The sequence below is a fragment of the Falco cherrug genome, chromosome 15, assembly GCF_023634085.1.
Source record: "Falco cherrug isolate bFalChe1 chromosome 15, bFalChe1.pri, whole genome shotgun sequence".
In the NCBI taxonomy this organism is placed as follows: Eukaryota; Metazoa; Chordata; class Aves; order Falconiformes; family Falconidae; genus Falco; species Falco cherrug.
In genome coordinates this window covers 7,799,681-7,814,525 of record NC_073711.1, presented here as the reverse complement: position 1 = coordinate 7,814,525, position 14,845 = coordinate 7,799,681, and the positions used below count along the sequence as shown (strand labels likewise).

The following is a 14,845-nucleotide window of genomic DNA, read 5'->3' as shown; positions in this document are numbered from 1 at the left end:
AAGCTTCAGTTTTAAAATGATTTATGATCCTCAATTATGAACACATACCATCTTCAGAAAAATGATTATATTTTAATATAAGTCATCTTTTTCTTAGCTAAACACCAATGTTTTCATCAATCAAGGATTTCACATTTCTCCTTTAGCAGCTACACAATATAAACCCTCAACCAGTAACAGGAACATAGCGCTCCTCCCTGCCTTACTTAATTCTTGTCAGTTGTTTCAAGGGAAACCATGCCTTGGGTTATCTTGTAGCAAGTAAACCCACTAATTTTTACTGATTATTTTAAAATTTGTGAAACCACTCAATCAAAAGTTTTTCAATGATGAAAGCAGTTATCAAGCAAAATGCGATATTCTCACCACTGTATCAAAACTGTTTTAAGCAAAAAAATCCAACAACAAAGCAAAAAGCCCTAACGTATTGCTTTTACTTAAAGCACTTACCTGATAGAGCTCCTCTAAATTGTACTTAATTGAAGTACTGTTCTGGATAGCTTCTACAGCTTCTTTCAGTTTTTGCCAGGTTTCGTCTGTGTAGTTTTCAGGCAATTTAGGTTTATCTTTGAAAGAAATTATATAGAGTTTGAGAAAGTACTTAGAAAAAGCAGAATGTCTTACCGTTTACAGAAATGAAAAATGTAGCTTTGAGTGGAAAGGGGTATGGGCTGATGCTCTCTACTTTAGTTTATACTTACATGAAAAGAAATAATTTGTCTAAAAGCAGTATCTTTCTTACATTTGGAATAGTAACGCATTGTAAAAATTTAGCATTGGTCTTTACATACACATCACAGCATCTGCTGCCCTAACAGTATGTGCGATTTATAAAAATCAAAATACCGTGTCTGAGAAGCTCAAGAATGGATAAAGGTTAAAAACAAGCAAGAATGATCTACGTTTTCTTTACACACTTTTTCACTACCAGGAAAGCACAGCTAAGAGAAAGTGAATATCAAAGCTGAAAATGATGGACTAAGAGATACCGAGTTGTATAGAGCTTGGTGTTGTTTTGGGTTTTTTTTTTTTAATTTACTGCTCATTAATTCTACTCAGTGTTAACAGTTGGAAAAAAACTGTCAAGAAACATGCATGGAAATACTGTGATTATAATACAGGCTTTATGGTCACAAGGCAAATATTCCTATTTTAAAGTAATCCATTTACATCTCTCTTGGGTTTGGCTGGTGGAAATTACTTAAGAGTTAAGCCCTCTTAATGTTCAAATAGTTCAAGCTTTGCAAATTTTATTCTTTCCATTATTTTTTCGGCCTTTTCTGTAGAGATGCCCTTGCTACACAGCATCTTCAACAAGACTAAAGCATTTACAAGGCTAAGAGATTCCCCAAGTCCCATTTACAGAATACGAGGACTACATTAAAATTCTGTGTGTTCTCATAACTAGTTAAAAATGACTGGTTTTGTTCTAATAAGCACATTCCTAAACGGAGAAGGAAGGACGAGGAAATTTAGGGAGGCACACACATGCACATCCATGGCACCAACAGATGAAACTGGCCCAGAGCTCAAATGCTATTAAAATGGACTTTTACATACCTAAAGATAAAAACCAAGTTGAAAAGCTTTGATTTCTCTGGAAATAACAAACAGAGGGAAGCAATTTTTTTGTCCTCTCAATATTGGCAATATCCCAACATTAGCTGTATCTTAAGAATCTAGAGACAACTAATTACAAGTAAGGCTTGCCTATTTTCACTGGCAACCGAGTATGCTACTCAGCAGTAAATACCAAGATTCTGGATTTTAGGAAGTTATTTAAGTTGTAAAGTATGTTACTGCTATCACACTAAGATAACGACAATAATATTAACATTATTATTCAGTTTAGCATCTGAGAGTAAATAAAAAGCAAAGCTGGCAGATTCTTGAGACAATCCTTTTCAGGCAAGTGATTCAAATACCAACTCATAAGCAATGATGATCACAGCACTATGCAATCCATGACATTTAACAAATATTTTAAACAGGAAAAGTTGACCTCCCTTAAAGATAACACTATACAAGCAACAGAAGAGTGGCCTTTATTTCTCACTATCATGCATCATAAGTATAAATTTTAAAATAATCAGTCCAATTAAATGATGATGACATGATGGGAGGAGAACATTTTTGATACTTAGGAGGACCTTAAAGCAGAACGTCACACTGTAATCATGAATTGCTGCAAATCATTACAGTGGCTAAAATAATCATTACCTTCTCCAATCTCACTACAAAACATTTTTATCAATGGTGTATTTAGAAACTGATCTTAATGTCAGCAGTATCTTTTACACCCTCGAACCCTGGACACATGAAGAAAAAACCCAACAACCCAAGAAAGCAAGCCACTGGACTATTTTAGCAGATAGCAAAAGGCAGGAAATAAGAAAAGCACACGATTTCCCCGTCTTTATGGGGGAGGGGGGAATGACAGAATTTTAGCTAAGCTTTCTGCCTAAACCCATTTGTACTTTTGTTTACTAGAAAATAAGCAGCATCACAGCAGAAAAGTTTAATTTCTCTGCTTCAATTGGTCACTAGTAGCAATACTCAAGAATCTCAAACACATCTTTTGAGAGAATTTATAAAGGAATGTAAGCTTGTAAAATAAGAGTATGTTAAAACAAAGACATTAAAGAGTTAAATATTAAAAATTACAGCAAGGATATTGCAAGGAAAACACTCAGCAATAATCTGAGCTACCTACTTTAAAGGCAAGTGGGGAAACCAGAAAGGAAATCCGCCATAATAGCCTGATAATCACCTTAGTTCAACATTTAAAACTAAGCACAGGCAGATTAACCTATAAACAGACAATGTGAATAGAGGAAAGACAGAGATACAGGCCCATTTTTTAAAAATGTGTTCTGTGCAAAGACTTACCATGAACTGGGCTACAACACATACTAAACCCTGATTCAGAACTACCAGAAAAGAGGTATCAAACATTAAAAGTTTGAAGAAAGGCAATTTATGCACTTATGCAGTAAAATCTTTCGTCTAACATACAAGTTAAGGCCTTCTCCAGAGGCAGAATAAAAGGAGCCTGATAAATAATCCCAAGCAGTGAAGTGTAGCTCAGGATGTGTACATGACTGGGCAAGTATGCATCATAAAACATTATTCCCCCTTTACATAAGTATAGAAACATTCACCACAGAAAAGCATTTCCTGTAAAACTTGGAGCTATTTGAAAGCCAACCGGTTTTCATGTTGAAAACAAAACACAAAGTTGAGCGTCAGCTCCCCATAGGTTGTGACAAATTATGGCCTGTTACCTTTAAAGTTCTTGATCACTAATTTCTTAGCGGAGCCAGGTTTACTGTTGGCAAAACTGGAAACAGTAGAGGAGGCAGCTTTGGTCAGGCCATTTGCATGGTGCCCCACAGCCACTGACGAAATTAAAAGGCTTTTATTTTTGAGCTGTTGTTGGTGCTGCTGTTGAGAAGAGGCAGCAGGAGAGGAGGAGGAGGACGACTCTTCAGCCATCTTCACATCGAGTCCAATAAAATCCACGGAATCCTCGAAGCGCAGCTTCTTCTGGAGATGATGGTTTGAGGAGGCAATCGCTGAGGAGGAGCACGAGGAGGTGGTGATGACGGAGGAGGATGATGAGGAGGTGTTTTTGGAAGGAGAAGAGGCGCAGGAAGATATGGAATCAAATTCTTCTCTTTCAGAATTACTGTTGCTGCTGTTATTTAACTTTCTCTTCTTGCAGGAGGAGCTGCTGCTGGTGTTACCATCAGTGGCAGGTCTGACCTCCTGGGCTGCAGCTGGGGGGTTGGGGGAAGAGAAACCTGTGGGAAACATGAACACACAGAAGTGAACAGGCTGAGGGGCATCAAATCCTTGTGGTGTGACAAAGAGAGAGAGAGAGTTTTAGAGTCAGTCTCTGGTGTCTCTCGCAGGGGGTCTTTTAACTCCTCTCTCTCATCAGTGGAGTCCTTCCGCGTTCCCTCTCCTTTGCTTTCTTCTTTCTCGGAGGAATCACTGATCTCCTCTCTTCCTCTTTTCTTTATTACTTTGTTTTTTCTCGTAGTTTGTCTCTGTTTTCCTGCTTTTACTCCTTTCTCAGCAGAGCGTCTCCGTCCCTGTCTCTCGCCACCCACTAGTTCCTTTCGGTTCTTCTCTCCGACACCAGTGTCTCCCCGCGGCTGCCCGCTCCCCCAGCTTCTCCTCCGCTCCCCTCCGGCTCCGGCCGCCTCGTCTCCGCCGAGCAGCAGCGGGGAGGGCTGAGCGCGGCTCCCTCACGCCTCAGCTCCAGCGCCCCGCACGCCTCCCGCTCCCTCGCCGCCGCCCGGCCCGCTCTCCCCCCGCGGCCCGCTCCGCTCGGGCTCCCGCCTCCCCCCTCTCTGCCTCCTGCTCGCGCTTCCTGAGGGGGGACGGCCCGGCCCGGGGCTTGTTATTGTCAATACACGGCAGAGAGGGAGCCTAAAGATGGCGGCACATCCGGTCGCCGTGCATGCTGGGGCGCGGCCGCCCGGAAGCGCGGCCGGGCAACCCGAGTAGGCGGCAGGGCCCCACCTCCGGCCCGGCGGTCCCGCTCCCGCCGACTCCCCCCACCCCCCCGGCTCCTTTCCGCTGCCCTCTGACCTACCGGAAGTGATCATGGTTGCCGGTCGCTCGTAACGGGCGCGCTTCTTCTCTCTTCGCGCGCCGGCGCAGGGCACGTCGTGCGGGGAGGGGGCGTGGCCGCCGCTCTCCGCGTGGCGGGAGCGCGAAGGGGGCGGGGCCCCGCGGGCGGGCGCGGGGCTTGTCCCTTGGCGAGCCCCGTACCGGGGGGGAGGCTCCGCTTCCTCTGAGCCGGTCTGCTCGCGCTGCTGCCTGCGGCCTGCCGCCGGGCCGGGCCGGGCCGGGCCGGGCCGGTGCGCCGGGGAGGCCCCACCGGGGCTCGGGGACCGCCCGGGTCGTGCTTGTCGCTTCGCGCGCGGCCGCCGCCGAGGTACCTGCGGCACAGGGCGGGGCCGCGCTGGCAGCGGGACGGGGGGGCCCTGCTCTCGGCCCACGGTCCGGCCGCAGGCCTCGGCCTGTCGGCCTGGTTCGGGCATGATTTTTCTTCCTTTTACTTATAAACATCAAGTCTCAACGTTTTCGTATGATTTTAATAGATAGAGGCTCGCACTAGGGCTGTTGGTTTGGTGTTCTGTTTTTTGTTTTTTTGGTTGGTTTTTTTTTAAAAAAAAGGTCTGGAAGCAGAAATCGAAATCGTGAGCCTTTCCTGGCTGATTTTTTGATGCTGGTGCGTCTGTTATCGAAGGGAATGTAAACTCCAGGAGCGTTGTTATGATTCAGTTGCTGTTGAGAAATAGCTGCAGAAAAAACGGTGAAACAAGGGATGAGGTTTTGTTCCAGAAGAGATTCTCCCAGGACTTCAGCCGAGAGCTTACACCTGCCTCCCTGACAGCAGAGGCCCTTGGGGCAAGGCTCTTGGCAGTTCTGTGTTTGATAGAAAAAGATATGCTAACTTGTCTTGACAGAAACTGTGGTTCACAGAGATACGGTGTAATTTTACTGAGGTTTTTCTGGAGCATGTTTTCTGTCTGAGTAACTGGCAGACAGCTCCTGAGGCCTGAAACCTAATGCTAGTGATGTGTGAAATACTTTTTCCAGATTAAAAAAAACAAACCACAAAGCTTCAGTCTGTTTTTGACTGGCTTTAGAACATTGTATAGTTCCCAAGCACTAGTCAGTTACATTCCAAAAGTCGGGTGTAAGAAATAAACAGGTTTGCTAAGTAAAGAAAACTTAGATGACTATGCTGTAAGTTTTTCCTCTGTTCCCAGTGAACTGTCATGTTTGCTTAAGCCAAATCGGATAAGAGGGGTACAGATGTAAGAAATCTTGAATTTCTACAGTTTCTTAGTTTGTGGAAATGACTGGCTTTATAAAAGAGGAGAAATGAGTAAGTGTCCTTTTCCCTGGAGAAGCAGGAAGGCTTATCCTGTCGGTGCAGTCATTCAGGTGGGGAAGAGTCGGTGCCTGTGTCCTATCAGTCAGAATGCGCAGCACCTGACCGGTCACTGTCTGGGGGCACAGGTGAAGGCAAGGTAGAATCCTGGGAACCCAGGAGGAAGCTGAGTGCTGTGGATTTTGCCCTTTTCCTACTGGAGCATATAGGGGGAGAGATTCTGAATGCTTTCTATTTAGCTTATGATCCTGAGGGGTGGCTTCCATCGGGGCTGGAGGGGTTGTCAAGCCATTTGCTGGATGTGCCTCTTTGCTTTTTCAGTCTTATCCAGGTACCATGCTTTTAAAATTCTGTTGCTTAAAAGTGACACAACAACCAGAGCAAACGTCTTCAGCTTTTTGGTGGTGAGGCTGAACAATAATGAGAGCTGTATTACAAAATTCCTAGGTGCTAAGGGCCTTCTTCAAAATTCCTTTATACAAGGAAATTTAGATTGGGCAGTTAGCTGGCCTTGAAGTCTTTGCAGCCACACCAACAGAAAGCATTTGGAAGAGAAGACGGAAATGTTGAGACCAGACTTGAGGTTAGCTCAGCCCTGAAGGGAGCCTGTGGTTCAGGTGCTTTTTGGAAATTAGGAGCTAGTCTTGCTGTTTTAGGCTAGCATGAAACCAGAGGTTCAGACGGTTTCGGTGAGATGTGCCGTATTTTTGGGGAGTCACAGGGTGAAAGTTTACATGTTTCTAACATTTGAGGTGGAAGTATTATAATTTTTTTCACCATAGTTCTTAAAAATGCAAGCATACCTGCAAGGGTTGTTTACATGGCAAAGTATTGTTTAATAAAAGTTATTCTGAGGCGCTCAAAAATGTATGGAATAGTTTGAAGGTGTAATAAACTTCTTTTCTCACTTTCTGATCTGGGCATGAGCCATGTCACTGTGTTTCAGTTAAAACTGAATTCTTTATTCTTAGTATTTTTAGTGATGCTACGCAGTAGGTGGAGGTGGTATTCATGACTTAAAATGGCTGGATATTTCTATAATGCTATAGTTCATTCCTATCCTTTTTTAACATTATTAGTGTGTTCCTGACTCTGTATTTCACTATATGAATAAACGATATTGTGTGTAAAGGCTTGATTTTACTTTGTATGACTGATGTAACTATTAAGTATTAGGTTTTAATTAGTTGTTATATTATATTATCAAAGCTGATTATTTTGTTTTGTATGGAAAAAAGAAGTTGGCAGGTAGCATAACTAATGAACCGGTCTTTTATGTCCTCTTCCTTCTCTCCTTTTGGCAGTGATAACATTGCCATTACTCTAGAAAGAAACAGGGCAGTTGCCGATACGTGGGCTTATATAGCAGCTACCTGTCTCAAGAACAAAACCAGGCATGTCCGCTCTTAGAGCGTTAAAAAGCAGTAGGGTAAATTCCTTCTGTGTTTTTCCATTGATATTCTGCAGCCACCACCAAGCAAAACCTAATTTGATTCTAACAAGTGCTACGTAGTGTCATCGCCTTCGGCAGAAGCCATCTCTCTCTCTCTGGGGGTGGTGGTCTTCAGCACAAGCCATGTTTCTGCTGCTGCTTCTCCACCTCGAAGGATGCAGTAGCGGATTCCCTTGGGTGGCTCCAGGATCTGCGGTTTGAGAAGTGGATCCCCCCTCCCCCAGCGCTGTCCACAGGATCGCGTGGCCTGCTCTGAAACGGGGATAGCTTCCCCTTGGCTAATTTGAAGGTGGCTGCGTTTTTACCCGTTCAACTGACGTTGTGTTTAAAGGATGCGAGCAGTTACCAGCACTTTGATTGCTCTTTTAAAGAATTTATTTTAATGAAGTGATACGTTACCTGGGAAAACAGCGCCGTGAAGAAACGGCTCCAGCGTCGAAGCTAACACCGGGCTGGCAGCGCAGGCCGCCGCTGGGCACTACCGCGGCCCGGCCCCCGGCACGCGCCGAGCCCCGCACAGCTCCCTGGGAGTTGCAGTTCCCGCCCGCCCCGGTGACGCTCGCGCGTTCCGTTGTTATGGAGCGGCGCGACAGGCCGTAAAGCGTGCGGCGCTTCCGGCTGGCGCGGAGGGGAGGGCCCGGAGCCTCGTGTGAGGGAGCGCCGAGGCCGTGGGTGCCCGCGCCGCCGCCCGCCGGCCCCACGCCCGGCTCCAGGCACTCGCCCGCCCGGCACCCACCGCCCCCAGGATGTTCAAGAAGTGAGTGGGGCCGGGCCGCTCCGCCGGGGGTGGGGGGCGGCGGGAGGGGGGAGGGAAGGGTGGGCCGGGGCGGGCCCGGTGCCCCCTCCGCCCCGGGGCTGGGCCCTGCCGGGCCGGGCTGAGGCGGCCAGGCCCTGCTCGGGGGCTGGGGCAGCCGGCCCCGCTTCCCCCACGCCCCCCACCCCGGTCTTCTCGGGGCGCGACCGCCGGTCTCCGCCGCCCCGCAGGCGCCAGCTTTGCCCTCGGGCGCTGGGCTGGGCTGCTTGGGCATCTGATTATTAAAAAAACCCACAAAACTAACCTAAAAAGTAAGCTGAGTCATTAACTTGTGTGAGCTTTGGGGGGGTTGGGAGCGCAGCTCGTCTGGCAGTGGTGAAGGTGAAGGGCTCATGCAGATACATCCGAGGGGCGCCGTAGGTGCTGGGGGTGCCAGCAAAGTCTGCTCTTAGAGTTGAGTGAAATAACTTTGTGTGCCAAGGTGCATCCGTGAGACTAAAAGCATGTTTCATGGATGTACGCAAAGCTTAGGAGCAAAGGCAGCCTACTAGTGGGGACCCCCCCCCGCCTTCCCCCAGCCTGGTGTTCCCAGGGAACAGATTTACACCTTATAAAATCTTAAGATTTGAAAGTTGGGCAGGTGTGGTGCTGCTGAGGTCTTAGAGCGAATTTCTGCAGAATGCTGCTGAGGTATGGCAGCTTTTGGGCACCAAATTGTGCATTTCTGAAATACTTCTGCTCGATTGACAGATTTGATGAAAAGGAGAATGTATCAAACTGCATCCAGCTGAAGACTTCAGTTATTAAAGGTATTAAGAATCAACTGATAGACCAGTTTCCTGTTATTGAACCATGGCTAAACCAAATTATGCCAAAGAAAGACCCAGTCAAAATAGTAAGATGGTAAGTTTCTTTTCTCGTAAACTTTGCTTCCAAGGTGCTGGGATTGCTTTCTTTATAGATTTATTTTGTATTGTAGATGAACCTAGTGTTTTTGAAAAGTATCTATAATTTCTTAATAGATAATAATCCATGTTATGGCCAAACCATAAAGTTTGCATGTGTTTATCATGCTTTTGAAGGCCTGTGCTAGTAGGATGTTTGAGGAAAACAAAAATGCCGCAAATGTCCAACATATCTGGGGACTCTCCAGGGATCAGCCTGCTGGTGAAGGGAAGCATTCAGCTTTATGGATATGGAAGCTCAAACTTGTTTGGATTGCTTCCAGTAGCATTTTTTTTACCATGTATTTCCATATGTTATCTGGATTATTTTCTTTCTTTTGAATAAAGAGTAGCATATTTCTGCCGATGTCTTCTCCTTGTCCACTCTTTGTGTTGCATTTACAAAAAAAACCCAAAGAAAGGCAGTTTGTGAACAGCTGGATGTCTTTTCGTCGTTTTTTTCTTTTATTTTTTTTCTTTAAAGGAAGGAAACATGCAGAAGGCCAGTGTTGAAGAACAAGTCATTAAAAAAAAAAGACTTTTTAGTTTTAAATTTTCTTGCTAATTGTCTATCTTTTCTCAGATGTCAAGACAGACCAGACTCTGTGAAGTCATATATTTCATTTAAACCGTAAGAGGGTTAAGGAGCTATTGGAATAATTTTTTTTTAATCTTGCAGTCATGAACATATAGAAATCCTCACTGTGAATGGGGAGTTGCTGTTCTTCAGACAAAGAGAAGGGATTTTTTACCCAACACTACGGTTGCTTCACAAATGTAAGTTTCCTGAGGATGGTGGTCGTGGGGAGAGGGGGTGAGGGTGTGATTCCACAGAACTTTTGTAGAACCAAATTGAAAAGAACTTAATGCTTATATATATATATATATATGTATGTTCCAGAATAGATCTTAAAGGTATAGTGTGTATATACTCAACTGTAATTTATTGCTCGCTATTTCCGGCACCTGAATGGATTCCTTCCCCCATAATTACTGTAATGTTATATGTTAATCAATCTGAACTTTGATTTGTAAGAATTAAACTGTGCAAAACTGCGAAAAATCTTGAGAGAGGTTTCCGTAGGCCAGAGATCTAAATCTCCTGTTGTTAGTCCCTATCTTTGTTCTTTCAACTCTTCCTTTAAACCCTGTTTGCTTCCTTCCAAATACTTGTAAGTTCTTACCAGAAAAATACTCTTTAATCATGAGGTTAATGATGTAATGTGGTTTTTTTCTCCTGTTAGAGTTTATGCTGTGTGGTTTTTACAGCTTACTCTCATGCTAATTTTTCTTGCTGTTCTCAATGTTCTGCTTGTTTGTATTACTCTGATTTGGATGAGCATAGGTTTCGCTACAGTCAAATCTCAGTGTTTGAAATACTTCAAGAAAGTGCGTGTACTTGAAAGGTTGCTTGGAGAGTTGACAGCCTTCATGAATTTTGTCCGTCTGTGCTTTTTTTGTCTGGTTAACATTAAACTCTTTTTTCATCTAAGACGTTACACATGTAATTTGAGGGATTTAAGACCTCTTAGTATGTGGGCACTTGCGTGATTGTTTCTCGGGGCGGGGGGAACTTTTTAATATTGTTACTCAGTATACGAGTGTGCCAGAGGCATAGGCCTAGTGTTGGTTTATCTTTTGATTCTGAGATGAAACATGTGGTCTGGGAGAACAGTACTTGTGTCCTTTTGGGACAGTACAGCTCAGCAGGAGCTCTGGTAGTGGTTTCTCAAACTTCCTACCCTTGCAGCACACTAAACTTGCCCCATCTAAACTGACTTGATGAGAAGTTATTTGTGTTGTCGTCTTACCGTATTAATTGTAATGCTGTGTCTTTCTCCTCCTAGACCCATTTATTCTACCACATCAGCAGGTTGATAAAGGCGCCATTAAATTTGTACTAAGCGGAGCTAATATAATGTGCCCTGGCCTGACGTCTCCTGGAGCAAAACTTTACCCTGCTGCCGTTGATACTGTTGTTGTATCCTTCTTTAACTACAAATTACTGCTTGCTGTAAGATCAGTGAAATTTCTGTTCTTGTGTTCTCAGCTGATTACCAGTTAGTTCGTGAAATACCATTAAAATCCAAAATAATTCAGATTATAATCTGAAAAGAGCTGCAGAGGTTCAGATGTCATTTGGCAAGGTTAAAAGTGTATTTTTCTTTTACTTACTGTGATGTTCCAAACCAAATAATTATTCCTGCTGTGCTGTTGGGTGGGATGCTGTTGCACTCATGCAACCTAAGTGAAGCTCCTTGGTGATTTGATGCAGAACTGTAAAAATAGATGAGGTACAGTGCAATTTGTCCCCTGCCTCCTTAATCAGTCTTGTATCTCCTTCAGTTACAGAAGAATTTGCTGTGGTTCCTAGGGAATTTGGAAAGATGTTCAGGACTAGCTTTGCTGTAGTCAGGACTTGCTTTGCGTGTCTGAGTATTTGTAAAATGAGGAAAGTATGCTAATTCACTCCTGTTCATTATATTACTGAGAAAGGAACCCTGAGCAAATACAGAATTAATAATACCAAGCTGTGCTGCTTTTGTTGATAGTTGGATGCTATAGGAAAAGATCAGCAGCAGTTAGCATTGCGTGTTGCTAAGCTTTGAAAAGGACATGTCTAATTTCAGTACTTCTGGTTTTTAAGATTTGTGTCTCAATTCTTCTGCACCTTGGCATCTAAAATGGCCCCACAAATGTGTAGTTTTGTTCCAGAAAGGATGAGATTACCATCACTGTGTTGGACACAAAGGGGGAAATGTAGTGCTGGGAGATCTTTTTCTGTAATTGCTGTTCGAAGTTCATAAATACATGCTTTGTTCTACACACTGTGATTCAGTTGTTAAATGCAGTGCATTGTTTTGCTTATCTTTAAGAGCTAGAGCTCTAGAATTACTAAAAGGGTAAAAGTTCAACACGGGATTTTGAAACTTTTTGGAAAGTCATTTCCTCATATTGCTTTTACTTTTCTGAAATAGTTAAAAAAAATCTGTTTTCCTTAGCGGTAATTTGTAGGCAATAATGGCAGAGGGAAAACAACACGCATTATGTGTGGGAGTAATGAAGATGTCAGCTGAGGACATGTAAGTGTTTTAAAAATTGAAATATAACCTGTCCCACATCATTATTATTCTTCTGTTAGTTTGGAATATAAGCATCACTGTCAAGGTTATTGCATCACTGTTGCAGCATATGCCATGCAAGTACAGAATTTTTTAAGATTCCATTTTTTTGATTAATATTCAGGGACAGAAAATGGAATAAAAATAGTTCTTTTCATGTGGACATAGATTATAAGATGCCAGCATCAGTACTACTACTGGATGTTAGTATTTTTTGCTCTCTGATTATACTTTCTCAAAGTTCATGCTGAACAAAGAAATGTTTGTACAGAGTACTTACTACCTGGGCTGGGCAAGAGATGTAATTTGGGTTTGAGGTGGTTGAAAGCATCAAAGTGATTTTTGTCTGCACGGCCAGCAGAGACTCGAGTATCTGGTTGACCAGCCGGGCTTTCCTCTGCGGCCTTCTCTTTTTCTTTACTTTGTACCCATATGCAGCATTCCTGCTTGATGTGCTTACTGGCTTAGCTGAACTTGTGAAATGTAGAGGTCTGTTCTGGGGATAAACATCAACTGAAAACTATTTGAGAAGGAAAAGAGATAGAAAATGAAATGGATGTTCGTTCTTAGCATTCAGATAGTGCTGAATTATAAGTAGCTAAACCTCTTTGTCATTTTAATTTCTATAATGTGTTGCAGCAGGATGTAAGCTGCACCAGCAAGTTGGGGCTGTGTTGATTCCAGCCCGGTCTAGTGCTTGTGTGGGCAGGGAAGCTGATTTTGATATGAACAAGTCACTGTTTCTTGGGATAACTCTCAGCAGGATCATCTGTACAGGGTCACTCTGTGGTTTGAAGTCGTCATGGTAGCACAAGGGAGAGTGGTGGGAAGGCATTAGAAGACAGGGATCAGGTGGGGCTGCAGTAACCTGGATTTGGACCTGCAGTAGCTGTTGAGGAATCACATTCCTCAGGACTCTTTGTAGTGCCTTCAAAAGATTCCGAGGGTAGGTGGAAAGAATAGTTACTTTTGACCCAGTCCTGTATCTGCAGTGATCTGCTGTGATCGCTGCAAACCGAGATTACCTGTATTCCTAACCCTAACTTCAAATTCAGCAGCCTTGCAGCTGAATATGCTGTTCCTGTGACAAGCAACGTGAACTGGAGAGGAAAACAAAATTGATATGGATCTATGCAGCCCATTCGCGTGCTTTTTTTGTGTGATATTGTTTAAACCAGAAGATTGTGAGACAGTATGGTTTCAGTCACTTGCTGTGATTAGGATACATGATGTGTTAATGCAATTACCCCAGCAGTATTTTCCTTCCTGATTACTTTTGAACAAGTTGTAAATGAAGTAAGTAATAGAGCACTTAGTGTAAATACAGAAAATTATATTTTTCAAGGGGGCGAAACTTGTTCTCAGCCCTAGAATAATGAGAGTTGTCTTGCTTATTGTGACAAAACCAGATTTATCTGTGGAATAACGTATTAGAAATCCAGTGCAGACACACAAAACAATCTTTTAAAGATTACATGACTCAAAAGATACAGAAGGGTTGTATGTTTGTAACGTGCTGCAAGTCCTTGGCATGTAAATTCAGCGTTTATATTATTAAGTGGATAGATGTCCTGCAACTAGCAGCAAAGCAGCTCACCTGCATTTCATTGTGTCTGCGGCGCACTTGGAACCAGAACTTGTCAAATTCCATGTTCCAGCCAGGTTACACCACCTCCTGTGCTGGGAAAGGGGAGAGTCACTTAAAGCTGCTGTGCTGCTTTGATAGAGGAACGCTACAATTAAGAAAAGTAGCAAAATGTTGCCTGAAGAACTGCCTCCCACAAAGAAGTAGTTAGAAGTATTGTGGGAGGTTGTTGACAAAACGTGGAAGGCAAATATTTGAACTCTTATCATTCAGCAATGTGGTTATGTGTAGTAACAAATACTGTTTCTTGTCCACCTGCTGTTGAAGATTGTTACATTGTGAATGATAGCTTCTCCCATTCCAGTTGAAAAATGCTGCATTTTCTACTTTAAATATTGCATTTTTATACTGCTCTAATATTTAACCTAGCTAATACTTCTGTACCTCTTTCCTCCTCCTACAGTGAGAAGGTCAACAAAGGGATTGGTATCGAAAATATTCACTATTTAAATGATGGCCTTTGGCATATGAAGACATACAAGTGAAACAAAAGGAACTGTGTTACTCCAAAGGAATGCACTTAGATTAAATGTGGACTGCTTTGTAATTCCTTGTTTCTAATGTGACTGAATGTACAAATTATTTTGTTCTGTGGCTATGCTAAATAAATCAAGTGAATGCGAAAGTACTGTTAGGCTACAATATTTTTCTAGATTTCTTTTTATTACAGTTCTTTTTGTCTTAAACCTAAGTCTTCAGTGACTGAAGATATCTGGTGGAAAGATCCTGCATGGACTGTGAGTAGACCATTTCAAACAAAAAGGAGGAAAAAGCCAAGAAATGTTTACATTTTTATGCTCTTCTAAGAGAGTGATATAAAGCATATGTGAAATATTAGGAATATGGTTTATAAAGCCTCTGAAACATTTCAGATTTTTTCTTCTGATTAACATCTTGTTAGTCTACCTGTTGCTTGAATGTGGAGAAATCAGGTTTTTTGACATTTATTTTTAACTTAATTTATTAACAGCATTAACTTCAGTATTTTACTTAAGGATTTTCTCTTTTTAATA

At 43.0% G+C, this 14,845-nt stretch overlaps 2 protein-coding genes across 4 annotated transcripts in view; one reads left to right on the top strand and one right to left on the bottom strand.

Annotated features, from left to right (window-relative positions):
* LOC102059042 (cullin-4B) overlaps positions 1-7,607 on the bottom strand; it is a 29,401-nt gene extending 21,794 nt beyond the window's left edge. Inside the window, exons 1-3 of one of the 2 annotated variants that reach the window (XR_008735248.1) lie at positions 4,604-7,607; positions 3,285-3,803; positions 451-566 (exon numbers count right to left, since the gene is read on the bottom strand). Coding sequence is in view for 1 of the 2 variants with exons in the window: in XM_055727521.1 (XP_055583496.1) it covers positions 451-566; positions 3,285-3,803; positions 4,604-5,054 (1,086 nt within the window). In the remaining variant the exon portion in view is untranslated. The remainder of the gene's footprint in view (positions 1-450; positions 567-3,284; positions 3,804-4,603) is intronic. The other variant, XM_055727521.1, reaches the window with a different exon arrangement.
* Positions 7,608-7,966: 359 nt separating this feature from the next.
* On the top strand, positions 7,967-14,460 carry MCTS1 (MCTS1 re-initiation and release factor). 2 transcript variants are annotated; one of them, XM_055727540.1, is made up of 6 exons: positions 7,967-8,124; positions 8,872-9,024; positions 9,745-9,842; positions 10,913-11,046; positions 12,081-12,148; positions 14,236-14,460. In XM_055727540.1, the coding sequence occupies exons 1-6, from the start codon at positions 8,114-8,116 to the stop codon at positions 14,315-14,317; spliced, it is 546 nt and encodes a 181-aa protein (XP_055583515.1). In that variant the 5' UTR covers positions 7,967-8,113; the 3' UTR covers positions 14,318-14,460. The 2 variants fall into 2 exon arrangements, with proteins under 2 accessions (XP_055583515.1, XP_027659998.1); XM_027804197.2 differs by lacking the exon at positions 7,967-8,124 and having other exon boundaries at positions 8,786-9,024.
* The last annotated feature ends 385 nt before the right edge of the window (positions 14,461-14,845 follow it).